The sequence below is a fragment of the Moschus berezovskii genome, chromosome 17 (assembly GCF_049115385.1).
Source record: "Moschus berezovskii isolate FMDL1 chromosome 17, NW_MosBer_1.0, whole genome shotgun sequence".
NCBI classification, from domain to species: Eukaryota; Metazoa; Chordata; class Mammalia; order Artiodactyla; family Moschidae; genus Moschus; species Moschus berezovskii.
Genome location: NC_142476.1, coordinates 50,988,014 through 51,015,222, shown reverse-complemented (window position 1 = coordinate 51,015,222; position 27,209 = coordinate 50,988,014). Strand labels below are relative to the sequence as shown.

The window sequence follows — 27,209 nt, the reverse complement described above, 5'->3', positions numbered from 1 at the left end:
GGGCCCCGGGCCAGAAGGCATGTCTCGAGGAGGGAGCCGGTTCGCTGGAGTCAGTTCAGCGTATGCGAGTTACTGCGGCAAGCCCTCACGGACACCGCCGGCAAGCCCCTGCTTGCAGCTAGGGGAGCCGGCCCTGGGAGAGTGGAGTCTCTGCGAGCCCGTGTGCGCGCCCGGGCGCGCACCCCGCCACTGCGCAGGGGGAGGGGAGCCCGCGGCAGCCACTCAGAGGAACCGTAGCGAAGCCTCAGAACAACTTTAACTGTCAATCAGACTTAATGGGGTATTATAAAAAAAAAAATGGGGGGAAAAAGGGCCGCCCTCTCGTTCTGAGCCGCGGCTGTCCCAGGAGCGAACCGATAAGGCGGCGCAGACCCAGTCGTCCGATCCACTCGCGCTCCGCACCCGGGCCCTCTCCAAGTTGGAAAGGACAAAAAGAAGGCAATAAATGCTAACAAGGGAGAGAGAGGGAGCCGGATCGAGCGGCAACTCCCAGCCTCTGCTGGAAGAGGGAGGGAGGGAGGGAGCCGGAGAGAGCGGGCGCGCGCGAGGGCGAGCCATGCACGTAAAGAAACTGACACCCGGACCCCCCACTTCTCCTGCACGTTGCTGGCAATCAGATCGCGTTTAAGCAATTTCCTGAGCCCAAGAATAGCAATGAGTCTGGAGACTTTCGCGGGCTGAAATTGGGAGCTCCAAGCACTTTTCCCCCCTACTTTCTTTTTTTTTTTTTCCTGGAAAAGGGGTGGGGGGGCGCTACAATTTGGAAACTTTTTTTTTTTTTTTAATCTTGCACTTTGAAATCGCGGGACTGTAGCAGGGTGCGCGCGTGTGGTTGGTGCCTTTTTTTTTTTTTTTTTCCTTCCCCTGCCTAAACTCCTCTGTCAGCCTGTAAACATTACCTGAGAATTCCCCAGCCGAAACGGCTGGCTGCCGGGGCAAGAAAGTTCTTGTTAGAACTTTCCACCTCTGGCTTCCCCTCCACCCCTCTTACTGTCCCAACCTTCGGAGACGCTTTTTCTCCTCCGGAGGATTTATCTTTTTTTTTTTTCCTCCCCCCTCTTTTTCTCACCCGGTGCTTGCTTTGCATTTGGGAAGAGGTGATTTCACGAGTGGCCAGGTGGGACGCCTCTCTGCCCCCTTATTCGGTTTATTTATTATTGTTTGGGGGTGTTTTCTTTTTTAAGTCCTGTTTTGTTCGGTCCGGGGAGTTTCGCCCCCGCCGCCCGGCTCCGCGGCGCGGAGGATGGTGTGGAAACGGCTGGGCGCGCTGGTGGTGTTCCCTCTGCAGATGATCTATCTGGTGGTGAAGGCTGCGGTCGGACTGGTGCTGCCCGCCAAGCTGCGGGACCTGTCCCGGGAGAACGTCCTCATCACCGGCGGAGGGAGAGGCATCGGGCGCCAGCTAGCCCGCGAGTTCGCAGAGCGCGGCGCCAGAAAGGTACCGGGACCTCGCGAATCCAGAGTGGTGGGGGCCGGAGGCGAGGCGGGGGCCCAGGGGACAGGGGGTGCGCCCACCTGCTGCCGCTGCCGGAACCCGCACCCAGGGTCTGAAAGTCGCCGGCCACCCTACTTCTCTGCGACACCCGCGAGTGCTGAGCTAGTTAGTTTCACCTTGTACATTTCCCGGGCAGCCGACTGTCTGTCTTTTTCGGCAGGTCCGGAGCTGCCCCTGTCCTTTGGGATCTGTGGCTGGCTCTTCACCCCCACCTCGAAACTTAGCAGACCCACCCAGTTCCCACATTCTTCCCTCCCAAAGGAAGGTGTTGAGTTTTTTCCTCCCCTCGCTTTCCCTCTGCCGCCACCCTGGTAAGGCAGGGTGTGTGCGCTCCTGGGTAGAGCGGGGAGCCGCCTGCTAGCTGGCGCTTCGTATTTTCCTTGGCAACCCGCTTCCCAGCCCCAACCTGGACGGCTGCGGCTCTGGAAGCTGGGAAAGAGGGGGTACTCGGTGTTGTTTAAAAAGCGGGAAGCAGTGGTGGATGTCTAGCCTAGTCTGATAGGCACTCGGAAGCCAGGTGTTCCGAAATCTAGAGAGAGGGGGCGGGGGTGACCAGCAGCTGATCAAGAATCCTTGTTCTCACTTCAGTGCTGCCTCCGCACACCACCCCCCAAATACAGCCCTTGAGGGGGTCCCCCCACTAAGAGGAAAGGTGGTACTGTGGTGAACCACCCCTCCCCCCTTCCAACTCTCAAGCCCTGCCTTTAACTTTTTGGTAGTTCCAGCACCTCTTCCTCCAGTTTTCCCAGACCTGGTGCCTAAGAGTGGGGAGGCTGAGCCAGCTGTCACCCAACGCCAACCCAAGCCAGGCTGACTCACCCAGTGACTAGAGCAATAGATTTGAGGCCAGCAGGCTGGGCTGTCTCCAGCCAGCCCTGTGAAGAGGAAGAGCAAAAACAGGGAATTAGTTTGAAATTTAAACTGCTGTGAGTGAGGGGGGCGAAAGGGCCGGCAAAGCCAGCTGATCTGACATGGAGCCACATACCTAGGGGATTAAGTAAATATGTACTGTAGAAAACCAAACCTGCATGTAATTCCAGGTTGCTTTTGTTTTGTTAAATACTGCCTTGAGATTTACAATTCCTCCGGGGTGGCTCTGACTGGGACTGAACTTTGGAGCCTGAACTATCAGCCAAAGCCGATTGCGGATTAACTCTTCCTTTCCTGGGCGGCGTTTAGAGGGAGGTGGTGGTTGTAGGTTGGACGCTGTCAAGGCTGAGTAAGTTAGCTGGGGTCGGCTGTCCCCTGGCTCCTGCTTCTCCTTGGGTGGCTTGGACAGCTGCTTGACCTTGCAGTTGGAAGGGGAGTTCAGAAGTGTTTTTAAACCCTTGGACACACCGAAAAAGGAGAAGCAGAAGTTGTTCTCAGCAGTTTCATTTCCTTGGGGGTGATGCCCCCCACCCCCCCACCTCTGTTATGGAGGAGTGGCAGATGAGGGTGCCCTTGCGCGGAGGGGGAGCTGGAGGGTTTGGGACAATCGCGTGTGATTGTCATTCCCTAGCTGTCTACATCCCACAGAAACTTTTCTTCTGGCTCTTCCAGCTGGCCCAGGTCCTGGGTCTCTCACTGCTCTTGTAACTGGCTGCAGTAGGCATATGAAGAACTCTTTTAGTCAATCTGGAAAAACTTGACTGACTATAAACAAGCCTAAATTGAAAGAAGTGTATGGCTTTAGGGTGGGGGAGGGGCAGAGTGGCACCATACACTGGGAACCATGCCCCACTGAATTTGAAATGGGTATCTTCTTCTGAAGAATAAACCCAGGACCATTGAGTGATATGTCTTAATTGTTATCTGGTCACCAGAAACAGGAACCAGGGGCCCTACGAACCTTCCAGTACCATTCACCACAGGTTCAGTCCTCAGACCAGTCAGAATGACCAAGAGCCCTCCTTATAACTTGTAATTATCGGACCAATAACTGGAGCTGCGTTTTGATGAGCCTTAGGTTTGCTGTCATGGTGGGGAATTTAGAATCAAGGTTTCTTCCCTGAATCCATCTGGGGCCCAGTGAAAGGGCATTGGGACTACTCCCAGAGCTGGGAGTGTTTGGGGGGCTGGTGGGCTTGGGGACACAGGGCTGAGTGTTGTGGAATGGGGACTTTGGGGGAGATGGCAGAGAGAGTTAAGTGGATGGTGGGCTCAGGGTGGTTATGGAGCAGCTGGAGAGAGCTGGGGAGCATGGCACCCACCCACAGCCTGCAGCAATGTTAGGCAGGCCTCCTCCAGGGCCCGCGTGACCCTCCCCCCCTGGGTGGAAGTAGAGGCAGAATCCAAGGGGAAAGTCCCCCCTAAAGAGAAAGAAGGGAGGAGAATCAGACTCTACAGATTGCTTGCATGTCCGAGAGAGGTCCGTTAACTTTGGGGGTAGCAACAACCCAGTTTCCAAAAAATGACCTTGAGTCAAATGACTTGGTAATATTTTGGGGCGGTGGTGCCCCTTAGGCTGCAGAGATGACCCAAATAAGGGATTTTTCTTAAAGAAACCCAAAAGCACGAAAGTTGGAAAGTTCCTCACCTTGAGCTAGCTCTGCTTAACCACCTTGTACGAAGTTCACCCAGACAGGGTCAGTCACTGTCCGGGTCTCCAAGGCAAAGACTCTTGCTGGGTAATTGCCCATTACAACCCCTTTATATTTGCTGTGTCCTTCTGGAATTCCTGCCATGAAAGAATTCATAGAGCTTGGGCTCACCCCCTACACCTCCAAGGCTCTGGGTGGGTTAGTGGTAGACCTAGCCTCCGGTTTTTGACTTTGACCTGGTTTTAGCAACAGTCCCCTGGAGGACAGAAGTGAACTGTTTGTTTGGAAGTATCTGCAGGGATTGTTCCAGCCTCTGGCCCAGTAGGAGGCAAGTGGCTGCATTACAGCCCTGGGCCATAATGGCAGAACCCTTGAGCAGGGACCCAGTCCCTTCAAGGAAGAGAGAGCCAGGACTCTAGGACCCGTTTCACGGAGCCAGTATGAGGACTGGTTCAGAGTTGCACCTGCTTTGTTGTTATTGAATTTATGGTCCATGGGTCTGTAGCCCTTTTCTTAAAGCAGCTCATTAGGAATAGACTCTTCACCTAGTCTGGTGAATCACATCCATTCAGCAAATCCTTCCCATCCTGGCACTGGGGGAGGCCCAAGCCCAACTACTCCTTGATGACCACCTCAGAGAGACCTAGTCCAACAAACCTGCGCAAGGTGTCTGTCAAGTGTTCAGTGCAGCACTGGGCCTGGAGAGGAGTGGGTAGAGCAAAGAAGGCTCAGAGACATGGCCAGGTGCTTACTGTCAAGGCACAAGCTGTAGTGTATGTTTCCTCTAACTGCGGTAACAAACGACCACTAAGTTGGTGCCTTGCAGCAATAGAAGTGTATTCTCTCACGATCTGGAGGTTAGAAATCTGAAGTCCGGGGGTTGGTGGGGCCCCCCTCATTCAAAGACTCCGGGGAGAATTCTTACTCCTCCCTCCCCCTCCCTCTGCACTCCTGGTCGCTCCTGGTTGGCATTCCTTGGCTTGTGGCAGCATCACTGCCATCTCTGCCTCCTTCTTCACATGACTGTCTTTGCTATCTCTCTGTGTTTGTGTGTCCTCTCTTCTTCTCCTAAGAACACCAGTCATTGATTTGGGCCCACACGAAATCCAGTGTGACCTCATGTTGGGATCCTTAACTAATTACGTCTCTGAAGACTTTATTTCCAAATGAGATCATGTTCTGAGGTCCTGGGTAGACATGAAGTTGGGGGGGTACACTACACAGAAGGCTTCCCAGGTGGCTCAGTGGTAAAGAGTCTGCCTGTCAATGCAGGAGACACAGGAGACGCAGGTTCAATCCCTGAGTTGAGATGATGCCCTGGAGGAGGAAATGGCAACCCACTCCAGTATTCTTGCCTAGGAAATCCCATGGAGAGAGGAGCCTGGTGACTACAGTCCATGGGGCCGCAGGAGTCAGACACGACTCAGCATAGCACAGCACAGCACACTGTACTGAAGCCCAGAGCTATTCATCAATAACCAGAGTGCATGGAAGGCTTCCTGAAGGAGGTGGCATGTGAGTGAGGCTTAGAGAACATCAAGAGTTTCAACCAGAGAGGTGGGGGAAGGGTAACCCATGTGCAAGAAACCACTGATGAGAGACCGTGGACCTGGCTAAAACTGGGGATGGGAGGCAGAAGGGAATGAAAGAAAAATAATGTTGCATGGACTAGGGATCAGGGGAAGGAATAATTTGTGTCTCACACTCTGAGTTAGGCCAGCACTGATGAGAATAGGAAAAAGGAGAAAGAGGAGAGAAGACAGGTCATCTTGGAACCCAGAGTCATCAGGCCCAAGTAGCTGCATTAAAACAATTGATGTGTCATGAAAGTCACACAGCTGGGGTGACATGGGAAACAGCAGTGGCTTACTTCCCCCCTTCTCACCCAGAATGCAACCTTTGCTAGGAATTTCTAGGAAAAGTACCAGGTTCTCATCTGATGCAGTCTGGGAACAGGAAAGTAGGCTACCTGTCCTACCTGTGGCATCTAGGAAATTCTTTCAGCGTGCAGCATCTGGTCCTTGGGTTTTAAACAATGGGCTTTACAATTTGGACTGTCACCTGAATAGACAAACACCTCCCTTTTACTGCCCCACCCACTTCTCCTGGGGAACAAAGGTGCCCACATCTGGGACCACACCCCTTGTGACCAGGCTCACCTGGGTTCTAGACCTGACTTTGCTACAACTCTGGAAAAGTCACTCCCTTCTCCAGGCTGCAGCTAAGAAGCATACCTGTAAAAATGAAAGGGGACGCAATGATCCCTAAGACCCTGGCATGCTCTAAAATTCTGTTACGGCTCCTATTAGTAGCTTCCCTAGTAGCTCAGATGGTAAAGCATCCTCCTGCAATGCAGGAGACCCGGGTTCCATCCTGGGTTGAGAAGATCCCCTGGAGAAGGAAATGACAACCCACTCCGGTATCCTTGCCTGGGAGATCCCATGGACAGAGGAGCCTGGCAGGCTACAGTCCACGGGATCGCGAAGAGTCAGACACGACTGAGAGACTAACACACACATGGCTCAGCCATGCCAGGAAAGCAACCTCATGCTAAGCTCTCTGCAAAAGACATTTGTCCTCATCACTGCAGATCTGAGCCGTTTGTGCTATGCATCAGATCCCACTGAATGAAAAAGAAGCGGCTCAGAGTTGGAAAATGTGCCCTCGGTCTGTAGATGGCCTCACATCCTTTTCTAAACACCTTTAACAGCCACCAGGTAGCCGGCTGTGTGATTTATTTCAACTCTTGCAGGAGATGTTAGTGTTTTCAACTTGTGGCTTCCAAGGGAACGAAGGGCCCGAGTTTCCCAATTGACACGTCAAGTGGAACTTGCGGGGTTTATCCTCAAATCAGAGAATGCTCCTTAACCTGGAAATACTGACCCTGGGTCAGGACGTCCGTCGTCCATCTCCCTGGGCATCTGCTCATTCTTGGGCAGACTCCAAGCCCTTCTGAACTTTCTGCTTTTCAGAGCCTCGGCCATTGGTTTATCCCCACACAGAGCCCTTCCAGTCTCTTTATCAAAATAGTTACTTTCTTTGTCCCATCTTTATCTTGTGATTTGCTAAGAAACGATTCTTAGCACTTTGAGAAAATGATCTTGGCCATATTGATAAGAATGGAGCCATTAGCCATCCTCTCCCCCCAAGGAAAGAGATCCAGCTGTTGTTCTCACTACAACTTGTCCCTGGAGTTCTCATCCCAACCTGCCACTCTCAAAAACCCACTTAGTTTTGGGCACCCAGGCTGGAATGGTTCCAGACCCAACCTGTTCTTCTGTATCCTCAGGCTGAAGCACGACCGTACCTACAATGTTGTAAGATATTCTACTTACTCCCTTTAGAAGACACAATCTAAAAAATACACCAAGTATATACGATGCTTGAAAGGGAGACATTTGAATCATATTATTCAGATGAACCAAGAAGGTTAGGAAACAGTTGAAGCCAAATGAAAAGGAGAAAAGCCAATCTGTTTAGTTGCTGCTGCTGCTGCTGCTGCTGCTAAGTCACTTCAGTCGTGTCCGACTCTGTGTGACCCCATAGACGGAAGCCCACCAGGCTCCCCCGTCCCTGGGATTCTCCAGGCAAGAACACTGGAGTGGGTTGCCATTTCCTTCTCCAATGTGTGAAAGTGAAAAGTGAAAGTGAAGTCGCTCAGTCGTGTCCGACCTTTAGCGACCCCACGGACTGCAGCCTACCAGGCTCCTCCATCCATGGGATTTTCTAGGCAAGAGTACTGGAGTGGCTTGCCATTGCCTTCTCCGGTTTAGTTGCTAGTATTCCCAAATGCAGACTCGTCTGCCGTGAGATAAGTGAGGTCCCTTAAAAGGCATGAAGTCTTATTAAAGTTCTGGATTCACAAAAAGAGAGTGTTAGGGGACTTCCCTGGTGGTCTGGTTGTTAAGAATCCGTGCTTCCACTGCAGGGTGCGCGAGTTCAATTCTTGGTCTAGGAACTAAGATCCCCTGTGCCACACGGTACAGCCAAAAAATAATTTTTAAAAAATGATAATTACAATTTACAAAATTTTTTTTAAAGTGTCAAATACCAGAACAGTTTAGCAAATGAGTGGTTGGTGGGAACTCATTCATTCATTCCACAAGTCTATGGCACACCCTATGTGTGCCCGGCACTGTTCCAGGCATAGAGATACAGCAGCAGTGAGCAAAGCAGACACCAGTCCCCACCCATGTAGAGTCGGCAGTTTGGTGAGGGAGACAGATAAAAACAGGATGCAGAAAACAGCCCGTTACATCACAGTAAGGAGGAAACAAATGAGGTCCAGGGACAGACGACCTGACGGGAATGGAGGGAGCAGCATTCCAGGTAGAGGTAAGAGAGAGGGGCTCAAAGAAACGTACCTGGGATATTTGGGGACCTGGGAGGGGGCCATTGTGGCTGGAGCAGAGTGAGTAATGAGGGGTGCAGTGTGGGGGGCAGGGAGCAGAACAGGAAGGGTGGGGTGGGAGAGCAGGGCAGGAGACTGGGAGCAGGGCAGGGGGCAGGTTGGGGGAGCAAGGAAGGGCAGGTAGGGCCCAGCAATCTCTAGAACCAGCTCTGGCTTTGGCTCCAAGAGAAGCTGGGAGCTGTTGGCAGGTTCTGCGAAGGGAAGTAGAAGTGACATGATCTAACCTAAGTCTCTGCCAGGTCACTTGGAGGGGGAGGGGGGGGTGGCAAGCCAAGGGCAGGAGAAGGATTGGGGTGCTTCTTGGGCTCCTTTAAGTACATGAGACCAGACTTGCCTGGCCCCCTTCTGAGGGCGTTCTAAAGCTTGAGTCTGCTCTCAACTTAGTGCTTGGATTTGAGAAGACACTGCTGTTGATATCTTTAGTCCAATGGAAGTGTGTGGGCTGAAGGGAGATCTGGGTAGGCTGGTGTGCCCCTGGAGGGATGGGTGGAGTCATCCGGGACCCAGATCTCAGAGTCTGCTGGGGAGACCTCCGCTCAGCAAGCCGTGATCTGTGCTTGCAGATGCCTGGGGTGAAAAATGGTGACATGGCTCTGGGTCAACTGTGACTATGTCAAATTCATTCCTCGATTTAGGCAGCTGGGCTTAGGGCTGCCTCAGGGAGCCACGTTAACAAGGTTCTCTCTGGTGGCACTTACATCCTGGTGTGATGATCATCTCCAATAAAGCCCCTGATGCTCTGGAAAGAGGAGTCAGCTCCAGTATGATGACTTTAATGGCAACAGAAATTTAACTCCCTCTGCAAAGAAAATGAAAGCAACTGTATTGGTGCCCTGAGCAAAGGAGACACTTTTCAGTTCTAGTATGTCGAGGGAGCCCAGGAGCATTGTGGGCAGTATCGGTCAACACTTTGAGAAGGTCCTTGAGCAACTGGGGGACACCCAGGGAGCAGGCTCTGGATAACAAGGACCAGAAGCCGTGACTTAGGTGGGATGGCCAATTCAGAAGCATTTGGTTAACTGATTCAGGGGCTGGAGACAGTATCAGCTGCCTTCCAGGTGGATGGAAGTCCACATGAGGTTTGGGCCCAGGAGCACCTTCCCGCCCTCTGGAGCTTTTCCGGGGTCAGCAGGCTGCAGTGAGGGAACTGGGGATTCCTGCATCAGGAGAGGTTGGGTTCTGGACAGTCACCTGGGTCCCTTCCACCCCATTGATTCTGTGAACCTTTGTTACTAGGGTGATGTCAGTGACCCAGACAGAGTCAGGGGCCAGGAGGAAGAGAGGCCACCAGCATCAATCAACCAATGCTCAAAATTAAAAGAAGACAGCGCTTCTCAGCCTGACCTCAGCGGCGTCCTTCAGCAGCTGGGTCATTCCTTTGGTGGGGTTTTTCAGGATGCTAGAGAGAGAAGAGGAGGAGGAGGGAAGGTGCAGGCCAGGCCTGTGTTCACATCCTTCATTCTGACCATCAGTCATAACTTAGACCCAAACTCGATGCTGAGGGCTTCCTTGGGCTCCCCAGACAGCTTGAGACATTGGTCCATACCCTGTGTGACTGTGGTAGCCTACAGGACTGACTCCACAGGGCTTTTTCACATTCATTGTCCTATCTAGGCCCAGAGGCAGGTGTGATCAGCAACGCATTGCGTTTCTTCTTTTCTTTTTTCCAATTAAAAAATAATTTTTTAATTTTTATATCATTTTTAAAGGTTACTTTCCATTGACCTTTACTGCAAAATGTTGGCTGTATTCCCTGTGTTGTAGAGAACATTCTTGAGCCTATCTTATACCCAATAGGTTGTACTTCCCCACCCCATTCTTATATTGCCCCTCCTGCCCAATGGTAACCACTCATTTATTCTCTGTATCTGAGTCTGCTTTTTTGTTGTTGTTATATTCACTAGTTTGTTGTATTTTTTTGGATCCCACATATAAGTGATATCATACAGTATGTGTCTTTCTCTGACTTGTTTGACTTTGCATAATGCCCTCCAAGGGGGAACATTTCATTCTTTTTTATGACTTAGTAATAGTCCAGCGAGTGTGTGTGTGTGTGTGTGTGTGTGTGTGTGTGTGTATAGATATACACCACATCTTCATCCATTCATCTGTTGATGGACACTTAGGTTGCATCTGTATCATGGCAATTGTAAATAACACTGCTATGAACATTGGGGTGCATGTACCTTTTCTAGCGTCCTTGATTTTTTTTTCCCAGATATATACCCAAGAGGGGAATTGTTGGCTGATAGTGTAGTTCTATTTTTAGTTTTTTTGGAAACCTCCATCCTGTTTTCCACAGTGGTGATCAGAAGCCCATTTCTAAGATGCAAGTGAAGTGAGTTGCCCTGGATAGTTGGCCTAAGACAGATTTCAAACCCAGGATTTTAGCTTCAACACTAGGCCCTTTCCCTCTAGGTCAAATATTATCAGCCTGGCCCAGCCCACCCCAGTCAGGGTTATGGAAAGGTCAAGAGACAAGCTGTTTAATAATGGGAACTACCTAGTACACAGAGGGTTCTGGAAAGAGAATTGATGAGCAGTCCAGGAGTCAACAGGATGTACTTAAGTTTGACCTCACTGAAACATTTTTTTAAGCACTGAGCAGCAGTATTTGCATACAATGAGTGGGTTACTTGCCAAAGGATTAAAGTAGTCATTGGTTATCAGGGTTTGCTTTGAACAAGTAACTGATAAGCAGGAAAACAGCACAGCTGTATTTCATTCATTTACAACCAGGGTGGCACCTCTAGCTGGAAGCCAACTTTGAGGAATGAGTGAGTGCCGGCTCCTTCCATCTAAACTCGAGGTCACCCAGCTGGATCCTCCCAAGTGACCTAGAGCTTTGATAATTCAGAGAAGGGAGAGATCACTGTAAATTAAGGAAATCTCAGAAGACTTCTTGAAGGAGGTGGCAACCAAAAGGTTTGCAGTAAGTCTTAATCTTTTGCTGGTTGTGGAGCCCTTTGAGGATCTGGAGAAAGTAATATAAACCCAGTCTGAAGAAGAATGCACAAAGAGACAGATTTTTATATTTTTAAGAGATCATTGGGTCCCCCTGATGCCTGTCCCAGACACCAGGTTAAGAAACTGTGGACTGGATCCAAGCAAAACCCATCCAACAACTTGAGGCTGTGATTCAGGGCCCAGAACTGGAGCCTATGTCAGAGGCAGGAGACTCTGGAGTACTGCGACCCAAAGCCAAGGTCACGCCAGAGTGGACAATACAGATTTGTGCCTGGTAATACTTAATGCCAACAAGAGTCAGCCTGGTAAAGGTCACTGGGCTCAAGCTTTCCTGACTCTGTTGGCCACATCCTGTTTTGGGGAAATCGATCTTGAAACCCCTTTTCAGCAGCCTTTCAAGGAAGGAGCTAAGAAAACACTTTGAGCAGTGAACCATATGATTATTTTGTCCACATTGAAACATACTCCTGGGAAGTGCTTACAGATACCTGCCTGCATTTCAGTCTTCTACAGAGCTCTGGGCCATCTGAACCCCAGCAGCCTCAAGGCAGACCCCAACACCAGTTGAGGTTTTAGGACCGAGTTTTCAAACTGGGTTCCAAAGCACCCACGGGGTTCCAAGAAGGTGGGACCCCATGGGAGGTGGAGCAGATGGGGTTCCCAGGGGTCCTTATCTCCATTTAACTCACTCAGCTTCACTTAGGTCGTGTAGCTTAGAATTCTGTGTGAGATTTTTGTGTGTATTTTGAAAGGATGACATTACTTAGAAGGAAAACATAAGGCTTGAAAGGAACTATTCCGGGAAGTTACTTAGGACACACTTCTCTTCTTGTTCAGCTGCTAAGTCCTGCCTGACTCTTTGCGCCCCCATGGACTACAGCACGCCAGGCTCCCCTGTCCTTCACTGTCTCCTGGGGTTTGCTCAGATTCATGTCCATTGAGTCGGTGATGCTATCTAATCATCTCATCCTCTGCCTCTCCCTTCTCCTTTTGCCTTCAATCTTTCCAAGCATCAGGGTCTTTTCTCCTAGCTGCTCCTTACTTGGAGTTTTGCTGGTAGCTCAACTGGTAAAGAATCTACCTGCAATGCAGGAGACCCCAGTTCAATTCCTGAGTCGGAAAGACTGGCTGGAGAAGGGATAGGCTACCCACTCCAGTATTCTTGGGCTTCTCTGGTGGCTCAGATGGTAAAGAATCCACCCACAATGTGGGAGACCTGGGTTCAATCCCTGGGTTGGGAAGATCCCCTGGAGTAGGGAACAGCTACCCACTCCAGTATAATGAGAATCTGCCATTTATCATGTCATTGGGTCCTCAACTTTTGGTTCTTTACTCCAAGGTGAAGAAGCATGCTCTTTCTAGCTTGTGCCTTTGCCCCTCAAGGGAGGGGTCCCTCTTCTTGCCCAGGCATATGGAATCCCAGGCCCTGCTCAGCCCTCAACCAGGCCCCCCACACCACCACTAAGCAACCCAGGAGCTAGAAGCCCTAATTACTCCACCAGGACTGAGCCAGCCTCCGAAGGGAACCCAGCCCACATTTAGCTCCCAGCCTGGGGGAATGCAACTTGGCCACTCCAGCCCCAAAGCCAAGGACTGGCCCGTGGACAGTGTCACAGCTGCTGAGGTCTTTCAAGTGGTGGAGACCAGCCCACTGGCCAGAGCACTCTTGCCATTCATGATGCTAGCCAAGGCTGCTGAGAGCCAGTTCCTAATCCTTTAAATCCTAGGAAGCCTCCCAGCAACCTGCTGTGTGACCTTGGGCAATAACCATCTCTCTGGGCTTCCCCCATCTGAAAAACGAAAGTATGAAGATTCCGTGAAATAACATATGTAAACCTCCTAGTTCAGCACCAGAGGTTTTGCAAGAAATGATGGTTCCTTCTGGTTGGTGTGGCGGGGAGAGAAAGCGAACACCCCCAGCCCTGTCTTGTTGGCCGAAGTGCTCTGCTGGGCACAGAGGCAGAGTCCGCTGGCCAGACTAACCCTGGTTCTGGGAGTCTGCAGGAAAGGGAGAAATTTGCTCCTGTCACAGAAGCCCTTGGGAATTTTAGCTCTTGACCCTTTCTAGAAGTCAGTAAGAATGAATCACTCTTCCCCAGGGAGGACTCAGAGCCTGGCATCTTCCCTCATACTGGAGGCCCCTTTCCTCGTGTTCAGGACTGGTCTAATGCAGGCCCCTCTCCAGTCCGGGCACAGAGGCTGGTCAAAGGCCGGGCCTCTACTCTGATCCTGGCTGCCCACTCCACAGACAGCCACCCAGCTTCACCATTAGTCATCTTCACCTTTGCGTCCAAGTAGCTCAATTGGTCAGGGTTGGGCTGCGGTGAGGCCAAGTCATGGGTGACCATGGCAACTACCCATGCTTGTGGCTGCTTGTTGCCATGTGTCTTCTCCAAAAGGCTGTGAGATCCTTGGGAGGCAGGGGACGTGCCCTCTTACTCCCCAAGTGTCCTGGCACTCAGTAGGCACGTAATAAATCTTTGTTGCTTGAGTGAAGGCATGACTGATCCATCATAGCTAGTTAGAACCCGTGTCTACTGAGCGCCTACTATGTGCCAGCACCTGACATGTGATAAAGTCATTTATTCCTCACAGTGAGCTCTAGTGTGGGCAGTGCTGTCTTCTTTTTAATTGGTATCCCCCTTGTTTTTATTTATTTATGGCCTCACTGAGTCTTTGTTACTGCAAATGGGCTTTCTCTAGTTGCAGTGAGCAGGGGCTTCTCTTGTGAAGAGCGTGGACTTCAGGGCACGTGGACTCGGGAGCTGCAGTAGTTGCAGCTCCTAGGCTCCAGAGCTCAGTGGTTGTGCTCCAGACTTAGTTGTGCCAAGGCATGTGGGATCTTCCCAGACCAGGGATCGAACCCATGTCCCCTGCGTTGGCAGGTGGATTCTTAACCACTATACCGACAGGGAAGCCCTATCATCTTTTTCACTGGTCCAGATTCTGAAGGTCCATGGCAAGATCACACAGCTTGTGACAGACCAAGTGGAATTTAAACCCTGGGCGTCCGCTCTTGAACCAGTGAGTTTTGTGGCCTCTCAGTTAATCATTTTATAGAACAGATCACATTGACAGCCCTGAGCAGAGTCCATGCAACGTGTGCTTTTAGCCACTGGGAGTTTAAATGGATCTAAAGGACAGGAGCGCAAGCCTGGCTCCCAGAGATCAAACAGTGTTGTCTGGACTCAGTCTTGCCTTAGGCAGGCCCTCCCCACCCTGGGACTGCTCACATCTGTCCCTTGCTGCCTTAAACCCCCTCAGCTCCCAGTGGAGCAGGCAGATCAGTATCTTCCTCCCAACTTTTCCAGGGGGTCCAGGAGTTGAGTTTCCCTGATTGTGGCTAGATTGGGCTGAAGCAGACACTGGCAATGGTGTAATCGCTGACTGGCCAGCTGTGGGTCTCGGGCCTGACTCTGAGCTAGAAAAACAGCCAAGCCACAGTATGTAAGTGCGGAGATGGACTTTTGTGGGGGACATGGGGCTGCTGTTACCAGGAGCAAGGGGATCAGGAGTGGATGTCTAGTTTTCCTTCTTAAGGAGGAACCAATTCAGTTTTTCATCTCAGGCACAAACGTCCAGGCGCTCCAGGCATCTCTTAGCCAGTTCTCCCAGGTCTAGTCCTGCAGACCTTATCAGATCATTTACTGACATGCGTGCTCAGTCGTTCAGTCATGTCCAACTCTGTGCGACCCCATGGACTGTTGCCCACCTGGCTCCTCTGTCCATGGAATTCTCCAGGCAAGAATACTGGAGTGAGTTGCTCCATAGGATCCTTCTATGGATCCTTCTCCAGGGGATCTTCCTGACCCAGGGATTGAACCCGAGTCACCTATGTCCCTGAACTGCAGGCAGATTCATTACCACTGAGCCACCAGTCCTGCAGACCTTATCCGGTCATTTACTGACACTTACCAACAAAAAAGACAGAATAGACTTTTCTGGCTTGAGCTCAGACCTGTCTGCTCTCAGGGAGTTTGTACCTCAAAGAAGCCTTCCGAGCAGCCACTTACGGTGGTCCAGCAGGTTGTCAACAAACTTTCTTGGTATCCTTTTCTGGAAGACGTAAGGCCACTTGGACAGGAGAGTAAACGAGGCCCTTTGCTAGGCCAGTGTCACTACTCATGCTTCCCTGGGTTTGAGAGGCTGGCTCTCTGATGCAGAGTCCTTCCAAGGTTGGAAGGAGAGTCTCTGGGTGCCTTTAGAGCTCTCCAGGGACCAGGGAACAGAGTCAAGCTCAGCTGGCCAGCCCAGCATGCCTTGAGCTCTCACAGGCCTCATCCCAGGTCATCATGGGGAGCTGGGGCTGGAGCCAGTGTGACCACAAAGGGCAGCGTGACCTTCCTGCAGGCAGGCAGTCCTGCCAGACACACCCACATGGAGTCAGGCCACCTTCGACTCCCACACGCCATGTCCTCATGTCTCACTTGACAGAGGGGGCAGCCTTGCCTCACCTCCCGAGGCCACTTCTCTGGTGAACCCACAGAGAGGCAGTGGGGGTCCTCCAGACCTGCCAGGGGCCCGGGGCAGTGTGGGCTGGGAACAGCTTGTGCCCTCTTCTTCCTCCTGACTGGCTGTGCTGGTTTGGGGGCCATCTCTTGAGCCTTCAGGTTGGCAGGTATGTGTGTGTGTGCACCTAAATTTAGCTTTATTTCTTTTTTAAGGAGCTGGTATACAGTTGTGATTCAGATTTTGAGCTCAGGAGTCAACAAACCAAAATTCATATGCATGCTCTTCCACTCACTTGAGTGGCCCTCGGCAAGTTATTAGACCTCTCTGAGCCTCCGTTTCCTCATCAGTGAGATACTGTATGAAAAGTCCTGGTCGTGCAGATGAGGCTGTGGCTCCTGTTTGACTGTTCCTTGCACCCTCTACAAAAGCCTCCGGGGCGTATCTTTATGACAGAGGGTTGTTGTTTAAAATATTTATTTGTTTAGCTGTATTGGGTCTTAGTCACAGCTGCATGTGGAATCTTCCCAGAACAGGGATTGAACCCCATGTCCCCTGCACTGCAAGGGGGATTCTTTACCACTGAGCCACCAGTTGTGTCCAACTCTTTTTACCACCCAGTGGACTAGCCCACCAGGCTTCTCTGCCCATGGGATTTCCCAGCCACCAGGGAAGTCCAATAGAGGGTTTGTTTTAAGTGATGCTGACAGGTTAGCAGGGGGGCAGGGGCTGCCATGCCACTGGAAGCCCACAGACTTTGGAGACAAACTCTGGTTGCAGACCCAGCTCTCCGGCTGTCTACCTCTCTGCCTGAGCTTCCCGCAGCTGTGCTAAAGCTTAAAGATACACTCAGCGGCTTAAAGATAACGTTCATTTTCTCACGGTTCTGGAGATCAGGAGTCCAACAGCAGTCTTATGGGCTAAAATCAAGTTGTCAGGGCTATGTTCCCTCTGGAGACTGGAGTGAAGAATCCATGTTCTCGCATCTTCCAGCTTATAGAGCTTCCTTGGCTCATGGCCCCTTCCTCCACCTTCAAAGCCGTCAGGATTGCATCACCCTAACCCAGCTTCCTGGTCACATCGCCCTCTCTCTTCTGTCTCCTTCTGCCACTTCTCAGGCCCCTTGTTATCACACTGAGCTCACCTGGATAATCCAGGACAGTTCTTCTATTTTAAAGTCAGTTGATTAGCAGATTTAATTCCATCTGCAACCTTAAATCTCCCTTTTCCTGCGTAAGTTAACATAGTCCCAGGTTCTGGGGTTTAGGATATGGGCATCCTGGTATGCTCAGGGCTTCCCTGGTGGCTCAGTGGTAAAAGAATCCTCCTGCCAATGCAGGAAATGTGGGTTCGACCCCTGGGTCGGGAAGATCCCCTGGAGAAGGAAATAGCAACCCATTCTAGTATTCTTGCTTGGAGAATTCCGTGGACAGAAGAGCCTGACAGGCTGCAGTTCGTGGGATCCCAAAAAGTCAGACACAGTTGAGTGACTAAAAAACAAATCCTGGTGTGCTCAGCTGCTCAGTCATGTCCAACTACTTTGCGACCCTATGGACTAGCCCTTCAGGCTTCTCTGTCCATGGAATTTCCTAGGGAGGAATACTGGCATGGGTTGCCATTTTCTCCTCCAAGGGCATCTTCCGACCCAGGGATTGAACTTGCATCTCCTGTGTCGCCTGCATTGGCAGACAAATTCTTTACCACTGAGCCACCTGGGAAGCCTTGGACGTCCTGGAGGAAGCCATTATTCTACTGGCCACACTCTCTGAGCCCCGGTTTTCTCACCTATTATGTGACAGTGCTAGTCGCAACCTCCCAGGAGACTGTTGCCAGCCAGGGACTCAGAAAACACTGGCTGGATATGCCCTAAATACGTGCTGAATGCAAACTTCTTTTCCAGGTGCCATCCACCCTCACCAGGCACACAGAGAGACTGGCAGTGTGGCTAGGGCAGTAGAGTATCATCTGTGGGATTTGTCCTTGGAGAACAAAACGGCAACAGGGGATCTGAACTGACCCCACGCCGGGTTGGCAGCTGCTCCACAGAAAAGAAAACTGTGGGTCATCCTGGAAGGCTTCTTATGGGGGTAGATCTGACAGCACGGAAGGGTGTACAGGGGGCTCTCCTAGGTCACAGGGACCGGGTGGGCATCACAGGGGAAAAGCACAGGTCCCTCTTCTGACTAGTTGGGAGAATGGACCCGTGGCTCTCAGTGACACTGAGGCATGATAGACACTTTGATGGAGAGGGATGCAGCTCTGAGCAGTGGGAGGGTTTTCCAATCAGTCTTTCCCATTGTTAATAAAACTCTTCCTACACACTAAGTGGAGCTTCCCTGGTGGCTCAGATGGTAAAAAACCCACTGGCCGATGCTAGAGACACAGGTTTGATCACTAGATTGGGAAGATCCCCTGGAGAAAGAAACTATAACCCACTCCAGTATTCTTGCCTGGGAAATCCCATGGACAGAGGAGCCAGGCGGGGCTACAGTCCATGGGATGGCAAAGAGTTGGACGTAACTTAGCAACTAAACAACAACAACACACTACGTTGTTTACAGGAACAATCTGATTTGCTCCTCAGAATAACTCAGTGAGGGAGGAACTATGACTGTCCCTATTTTATTTTTTTTTTAATTAAAAATATATTTATTTATTTGGCTGTGCCAGGTCTTTGTTGCAGCCCTTGAGGTCTTCAGTTATGGCATACAAACTTTTACTTGCGGCATGTGGGATCTAGTTCCCTGACCAGAGGTGGAACCCAGGCCCCCTGCATAGGGAGCGTGGAGTCTTAGTCACCGGACCACCAGGGAAGTCCCGTGTCCCTATTTTAAAAATGAGAAAACAAAGGCTCACAGAGGTTAAATACTTGCTTAACAGCACACACAGTCATGAGATCTATATCCAGGCAATCTGGCTTCTGGGGAAGGCAGGCTGGCAATGGCTAGGAGCAGGATCTAAGGTGAGGCGTCAAGACTGAGGTGGAGGCCATGGAAGGCGAACATTCCAGGCAGAGGGGATGAGCATGTCTGGAAAGTGGGAGATAAGAGAGTCTGGCCTGGCAGAGCTCATAGAGCTTGGTGGCCATGGGCTGGAATCGGGACTTGATTAGAAGAGCACTGTTGTTGTTTAGTTGCTAAGTCGTGTCCGACTCTTTTGCAACCCTGTGGACTGTAGCCTGCCAGGCTCCTCTGTCCATGGGATTTCCCAGGCCAGAATACTGGAGTGGGTTGCCATTTCCTTCTCCAGGGGATCTTTCCAACCCAGGGGTCAAACCCATGTCTCCTGCCTTGCAGGTGGATTCTTTACCAACGAGCCACCTGGGAAGCCCCAGAAGAGCACCAGGGAGCCACAGAAGGGTTTCTACAGGTTGCATGACCAGGCACGTGAGGGAAGCCTGAATTTCCAGCAGAATTTTCCGCTGTTGGAGGGCTGGGGCACTCTCTGAGGACCACTGAAATCCACTCTCTGCAGGGCTGGTGCTAAAGGGAAACCCCACCTTGCCTGGCTTCCTGGGCCGAGGCCCACGTGGCTTTGCTCTCAGCATCCTGGCCTTTGCAGGATGTGCTGACCAGGTCATTTCCCGTTGCAATGTCCTGCCACTTCCCCTGAGTCCCCCAGCCCTCCAGGCCCAGATCCTCAGCCTGATAGTGCGACGCCAGCCAGCCGGGTCAACTCCATAGTGTTTGACCTTCGTCCAGCAGAGATTAAACTGATTCCTAATTAATAGCCGGTAGGATAGACAGTTACCTTGGCACAGCCTGCAAGTAATTTAAAGCTTGTCTTCAGGAGGCCAGTCCATAAATAATGCTTAATTAGCTGGAGGCTTCCCTGGGACACACCAGCTCAAGGGCCTCTAGGCTACAGGTTGGGGTCGAAAAGGGGATGCTGAAAGAGTTGCCCCCCAAAAAAGGCCGTCATTCTCTACCCCAAACAATAGCTATATTCTCACCTTCACCAGCAGCTCCCAGAAGTGATGCCAGGGTCCCACCTCAGCCATTTCCTGGCCATGCCCTTGATATTGCCAGGACCTTGGTGCCTTATCTCTAAAGTGGGCCAGCAGTTTAGGTCCACAGCCCCTTGTGGACTTGCCTAAATGTATGGGTCTAATTAAGGGAGGGGCTTCCCTGGTGGCTCAGAGGTTAAAGCGTCTGCCTCCAATGCGGGAGACCCAGGTTCAATCCCTGGGTCGGGAAGATCCCCTGGAGAAGGAAACGGTAACCCACTCCAGTATTCTTGCCTGGAGAATCCCATGGACGGAGAAGCCTGGTAGGCTACAGTCTACAGGGTCGCAAAGAGTCGGACACGACTGAGTGACGGAACGGAAAGGATTTTAGAGCTTTTTGGATTGTGGGCTTCACTGTAGCACTTTAAGAGAAGCTCCTGACTAAATGCTAACCAGGGCAATGACCATTACATGCTTACTGTTGCCCCTAAATCCTACATGCCTCCATACTGCCTGCTTTTGCTTTTTGCAAGTGTCCATTGGGAGCACAGACAACCCTCAGTTAGCTAGCTGTTGTCATCTGTCTGTGTGGGAGGTGTCATCCATTCTGCAACAAGGAGAAACTCTATCGAGTTTCTTGCAGTCCAGGGAAGGTGTGGCAAGCCCAAGACCTGGCATTCGGTGCCCCCACCTCCCCACTCCCCGCCTTGGGCGTAGATTCTGAGTGCTCTCTATGTATGAACACCCTGTCTGGCTTCCTGGGTGTGTGACCCTAGCTGTCACACACAACCCCTGGCTCACAAGGGCCCTATACTTGTGCCCTGGTGTCACCATCTTGAAATTCTCAATAATTTTTTCAACTGGCAGCCATACATTTTCCTTTTTTTCTCGGGCCCAGCAAGTGGTGTGACGGGTCCTCATGATAGCCATACCTCCTGGGCTGTCAACTTTATTTCTCCTGAGGTCCCCTCAAGGAATGTCAGTGCCCATATCACACGTGAGGCAAGATGACCTGGCCAGGTGCAGGGGAGTGAGTGGTGAGCCTACATTGTAGAGTGTGCACTGGGGGATGGGGACAGACAAAGCAAGCAAGCAAACAACTATTAAACTTTCAGATAGTGAAAAAATGCTGGAAAGACAAAACAGGGTGATGCGAAAGAGAGGGATTTAGCTATTAAGTCCATAGAATTCTCCAGACCAGAATACTGGAGGGAGTAGCCATTCCCTTCTCCAGGGGATCTTCCCAACACAGGGATCGAACCCAGGTCTCCCACATTGCAGGTGGATTCCTTACCAGCTGAGCCACCAGGGAAGCCCAAATATTAACTTCAGTAAAAGAGAAGCTAGAATGGGCTCTGGCGTTATGAGCTGGGTTCTTGGGGTGCTTTTGAAAGATCTATGGTCATTTAAGGTTCTCCCAGCTTCTTAAAGGACTTGAGTTAGTGGGGTCCATGTAGGGAAGCCAGTGTGTGGGCTCCTTGGGCCCCAGGGACTGTTTACCAGTACGTCCCCACAGCCCCAGCTTCTCACAATGAAGGCAGAAGCCTGAGGGAGCAGGGAGGGCTGGCCGTGATTTCTCTGATCAACTCTACCTTCTGAACAGGCCAGGCCCCTGCACCTGAGGCTTCTCACCATCCCTGGCAGCCTGGTGAGGGTTTCTTGCACTTTTGACCTTCCCCACACTAGCAGAGGGAGGCGGGTTTCAAACCTCCCCACTTCCCCAGTGGGATTTGGTGAAGCCCAGAGATGCCAAGTGACTCATTCCAAAGTCACACAGCAAATCAACTCCAGAACAGAGTACTGGCCTTCCTGGCCCCAGCCAGGCGGATTTCCATTCCCAAGGGCAGCTCAGAGCCGGGGCGGGGGGGGGGGGTGGTGGGGGGGTGGTGGGGGGCTGCCAAGGGTAGGCAGTCCAGGGCCGTTCCGGGGGAACTCTCTGGAATAAAGGGTGGCCCCCTGCCCTGTGAAGTGAGGGAGAAGCTGGTGGGCAGCCAGGGGACACTTAGGCATCGGCTTCCACCTGGAAAAGGGGCCTCCAGCGCCCCCGGCCTCGCGCAAAAGGAATGAGCTTCTCAGAGAGCCGAGTGCAAAGGCAGGCACTTCCCGACCTGCTGGGCAGAAAGCCCAAAGTTGACCCCCGAGGCCCAGCTCTCGGGTCTGGAAGCCCCCTGGGGAGGCAGACGATGGGGTGCCTAGCGGAGAGCTGACCCCAGATGAGTGGAAGCTGCCAGCCCCCAGGCGTGCTCCGGAGGAGGGAGGCCGCGCTCCAGCTGGGCCGGTGCCTGCCGGGGGGCGGCGGAGGAGGCGGCGGGAAGGTTCACGCCGCGGCCAGCAGACTGGCTGCGTGTTGCAATGTCTGGTGGCGTTTGCAGCATCCTGTCCGTGTGTGCAGCTGGGGGAACCTCGGGCCGGCGCGGAGGAGCGTGTGTGGCTCGCAGGCCGCGCGGCCCGGAGGCTGCTGGCACCTTGCATCTCATTTACAGCTCCGGGTTCAGCCGCAGGTCAGCGGCGCGGGTGACATCACGGCGTTTGTTTACCGCTCCGCCGGAGGGAGGAAGCGCGGGCGGTCCCTGGAGCGGGAGGGGACCCCTTCCCTACCCCGCCCGCGCCGCGTGCGACCCCAACCTGGCCCCGCCCCTCCACGCCACGCCCCCGCCCGCCCCCTCCGCATCCACGCCGCGGCCCCAGCCCCACTCTCTGCCCTTCTGTCCCCTGCCCCAGCCCCTTCTGTATCCCCAACCCCATCCCAACGCGACGCCCCTTCTAACCCTCCCGGGCCCCACCTGCGAAGCCCCTCCTCACCCCGGCACCTCCGGGACGCAGCCCGGCCCCACACCCTCCCCAGCTACCTCCCAGCCCCTTCCCTTCCCCTTTCCACCCCTTCCCCGCCCGCCTGCTGGGAGCCCAGCCCGATCCCCACCTAGGAGGACTCCAGCCCAGCCCCACCCACCCCCTCGCGGGACCCCCGCGGGCCCCACCCTCCGCCCGGCTCGGGGCGCACTTTCAGAAGGACTTCCTGGAGCCTCCTGCCAGATTCGCTGAGGTTTCCCCCCGGCGGCTCCTCCTGCCACCCCCTCACTCCATCATGTGAGCAGGGACCGCCTCCCTGCGCGCCGAGCGGGCTGGGGTGGCCCGCCACTTTGTTATTGGAAACTGGCGTGTTTACCCGGGCACGCTAGGTGGGTAGCTGGCCTGCGTGGCCCGCCCCAGGCACCCTCTTCCTGAGGAGCCTGGCCACCTGGAACTGTTTCCTCCGTCACCGCCCCCTCCTCCCCCTGCTTACGCTGGGTGTTTTGGAAGCGGAAGGAACCTGGAGATCTTTCTCTTCCTCCTCCGAACCTGGGACTTGCCAAAGCCGGCCTTCCCAGGAGAGGGAGGCTTGGGGTCTCAATTCATGGCAAACCTGCCCTTCCATTTTTTCAGGTCAAACCCTTTAGGGTCCTCTGGGCACCTCTCTTCTCCTGGCAGCCCAAACCTTCAATCTTGTTGAATCCTCCTCCATCACCTCACCCAAGCACACACCCCCGCCCCGCCCCACTCCCTGTTCCCCTCCATCCATCTCCTGGCTGTGGTCACTGCCCTGGTTGTCGACCCCATTCCAAACACCCAGTGCTGCAGTGGAAACTTGTTCCAGAATCCAGGTGGGGCTGTCCATTCTCCGTGCACAACCCTCTGAAGGACTTACCACCTCACTCGGAAGCCCCAGCCTCATGTCTCCCACTCAGCTCTTCCACTTGGCCTCCTTGCTGTCCCTTGAACACACCAAACTTATTCCTACCCCAGGGCCTTAGCACTGGCTCTTCCTTCTGCCTGGAATGCTCCTTCCCCAGATATCTGCATGGCCTCGTCATTCACTTCCCTTAAGTCTCTGCCCAGATGTTAGCGTATCAGACAGGCTCTCCCTGTCCCCATGCCTGCATGCGTGCTAAGTTACTTTCAGTTGTGTCCGACTCTTTGGAGACCCTATGGACTGTAGCCTGCCAGACTCCTCTGTCCATGGGATAATCCAGGCAATACGGGAGTGAGTTGCCATGTTTCTCCCATACCCAGGAATTAAACCCATGTCTCTTACGTCTCCTGCATTGGCAGGCAGGTTCTTTACCACTGAGCCACCTGGGAAGCCCCTCCCTGTGTCCATCCCTGGCTAAATACTACTCCCACTGCATGATCACTCTATCCAGCCCCGCTACAAAGCTTCCTGTTCCTTTCCTTCACTTTTGGCCACCTTTATATATCGTATGGTCCGTCGTTGATTGTCACTTGGTCCCCTTGTACCCCATACACACCTGAAAGCAAACCCTAGGTGAGTAGGATGAATTTCTTCCCTACTGTACCCCGGAGCCTCCAACAGTGCCTGGCATCCAATAACTGTGCCTCAAATGAGTGAGTGAAAGAACAAATGGGTGAATGAGGCAGGACGGGGAGAGTGAAAGAGCTTGGCTTTGGAGTTCAGCCTCAAGTGTTGCCTTGAAACTTCTGGCGGCACAGCCTGCAAGGGCAGGCTTGCCCTTGCCTGAGCACTGGAAGTATGGCCCCATTTCTCAGGAAGGTAATACTGAAGACATACCCTGGGTTGGAGAGTGGTCTGCAAATGCTGCCCCTCTTCTCCCCTTCTTGGCAGCACCCCCAAGGTCACCTGGCATTCCCCATCAGGAAGTCCAGATGGAGGAACTGGGACAGTGGTCTGGGGCTTCCGCCAGTGACTCTGGCCTGAGTTTCCCCACGCCCTCTGAGTTTTGCCACGTGTGGGCTGAGGGCAGACAGTGGGGAGGCATAGCCCTTGGGTTTCTGGCTGGAAGTGAGACGTTATTCGGCTTTCCCATAGAGTCAGTCTTGGAGATGGTTTCCCTGGAGGATTTTCCCAGTGGTCTCAGAACCAGAAAGGTTCACAAGAGTCACACTCAGGGATGAGATGGGACTTAACTGAGTTGTCGCACTTGGTTTCTGAGCTGTGGCTCTTGGCAGGTGGTTGCGTTAGGTTTTGACAAGGGCGCCCTCTGTCCTCAGGGACATGAGGCATTCAACGTGGAGGCATTTATCATGTGTCTCAGGGACTGAGAAAGAAGAGATCTGGGAAGTTAAAAAAGCGGGGACATACACAAGGGATATTTATAGCAGCTTTATTCCTAATTGCCAAACCTTGCAACCAAGAAGTCCTTCAATAGGTGAATGAGCAAATAAACTGTGGAGCCTTCAGACAGTGGCATATTATTCAGTGCTGAAAAGAAATGAACCATCAAAAAGAAATAAACCATCAAGCTGTGAAAAGACACGGAGGAACCACAAGTGCATATTACTAAGTGAAAGAGGCCAGTCTAAAAGGGCTGCATCCTAGATGATTCTAACTATATCCCATTCTGGAAAAGCCAAACTATAGAAACAGGAAAAAGATCAGTGGTGCCAGGGGTTGGGGGGAAAGATAGGAAACCCTGGAGGATTTTTAGGGCAGCGAAGCTACACTCTCTGATACTACAATGGTGGATACATATCATTATATATTTGCCAAAACTCAGAAAATACAACAGCTAGAGTGAACCTTAATGTAAACTATGGTCTTTGGGTGATGATAATGTGTCAGTGTGCGTTCATCAGCTGTAATGCAGGTTCCCTTCTGGTGAGTAATGTTGTTGGTGGAGGAGGCTGTCCATATGTGCAGGCAGGAGAGTGTAGGAAATCTCAAGGCTCTAAAAAATAAAGACTATTAATAAAAAACTATTTTTAAAAAGCTGAGGTAGTGTTGGGGAGCGAGTCTGGGGGGTCAGGAGGACTTTACATGAAGGTCCCTCATGTAAAGAGATGTTTGAGCAGAATCTGTAAGAAGAGAGGGCATGAAAAGAGGGCTGTTTGGACGAAGAAGACCGAGAACAGCTGGTGCAAAGGCCCTGGGGTAGAAGCGGACTGCTTGGTCATGCAGGCAAGGAGACCAACACGGTAGACACCAGTCAGCCCTGAGAGGGGAAGAGCTGAGGACAGAGAGGTGGGGGCACATCAGAGCAGGAGAGACTTATGGTCACTCTAGATTTCACTACAGTGAAACTAGTGAACTAGTGTTCTATAGTGAATACTGCAGATTTCTCTCTGGGTGAGACGGGGAGCCACTGGGAGTTATGAGCAGAGTGACAGGGTCTGACAGTTCTGGAAGGATCTCTCTGGCTGCTGTGTTGAGATAGACTAAGGCAAGAGGGGCACTGGGGCAAAGTCAAAGCTGGGAGACCTCTATGGGCCATGGCTGTGGTCCAGGTGAGGGATGATGGGTCTTGGCCCAGAGTGGCAGCAGTGGAGGAGGCGACAGAAACAAGGGTGCTCCCAACCACCAGCCTTGGGCACCATGCTCAGGGGAGCAGCTCCTATCCCCTTCTCCCATCTCAGCCTCTAAAGACCTCCCAGTGTCCTTACAGCGGGGCGAGGATCATCATTGTCATCATTCAGCAAGTACTTGGTCAGCAAGTCCAGGCACTGTACCAAGACAAGGCAGGGTCTTTCCTTCTTTCCCCATTGTCCAGCCCTTGCCCCTTGGATGTGCTCAGTAACACCTGTGCAGTGAATGGACCCATCCTTTTAGGGGGTCCCTTCGCTCCTGCGAAGGACAGAGGTGGAGGGCTCAGGATGCGGTGTCAGACCGTGTAGGCTGGAGTTCTAGCTCAGCTTCCTACCAGCTGAGTAACTTTGGGTATATCGCACAGCTGGAATTGTAACACTGTGCCTCAGTTTTCTCCTGGACGAAATGGGTACAATACCCGCCCCCTGCCCCAGAGCTGTCAGAGGGCGAGGTGAGAGACCGCGGCAGGTGTTGAGCTTGGCGCAAGCCCTCATGTTCATCCCTGTGCCTCCCAAGGGACCCGTTCCAGGCTGGACAGCAGCCGGGAGGAAGTCTCTGCCCGGCTCCAGGCTGGGTCAGCAACTTGTGGGAGGAGGATACCGCTGGGCGATCTAATTTGAGGAGCTTCAAAACAATTCTCTCCAACAGCTGAGCCAGCAGTAGCCAGAACATTCTCGGCAGGCCCGGGCAGGGGACGAGCCTGTGCGATCCGACCACGCGCAGCTCCATGGGAGGCCTGCTCTGGGAGCTCAGCGGTGCCAGAGCGGGAGGGGAAGGCAGGCTCTGGCCTAAGTCCCTAAGAGACTTAGTCACCCCAGTGGTGACCTGCCAAGGTCACAGGTCAACAGTGGGACACTGGTAATGAACCCTGAGGGCTCTTAGAGAGCAGGGTGCAGTCAGGGATTGTAGAGTCTGGAAACAGGGCTCCCAGGAGGAACGGCAGAAAGAAAGTCCAGGAACTGGGACTTTCCTGGCTGGTCCAGTGGTTAAGACTCCTCTCTTCCAATATAGGAGGCAATGGTTCGATCCCTGGTCAGGGAAGTTCCGGATGCCTCAGAGTGTGACCAAAAATAGATTACTTAATTAATTTGAAATCCAGG

General features: G+C 52.5%; 1 protein-coding gene across 3 annotated transcripts in view; it reads left to right on the top strand.

The window, feature by feature from the left end:
* The first annotated feature begins 320 nt into the window (after positions 1–320).
* DHRS3 (dehydrogenase/reductase 3) overlaps positions 321–27,209 on the top strand; it is a 50,279-nt gene continuing 23,390 nt past the window's right edge. The window contains exons 1-2 of one of the 3 annotated variants that reach the window (XM_088845456.1): positions 321–562; positions 1,289–1,438. In XM_088845456.1, coding sequence (XP_088701582.1) covers positions 446–562; positions 1,289–1,438 — 267 coding nt within the window. In that variant the 5' untranslated portion in view covers positions 321–445. Of the gene's footprint in view, positions 563–658; positions 1,439–7,969; positions 8,353–27,209 lie in introns of those variants that run through there. The other 2 variants (XM_055419617.2, XM_055419619.2) reach the window with 2 other exon arrangements.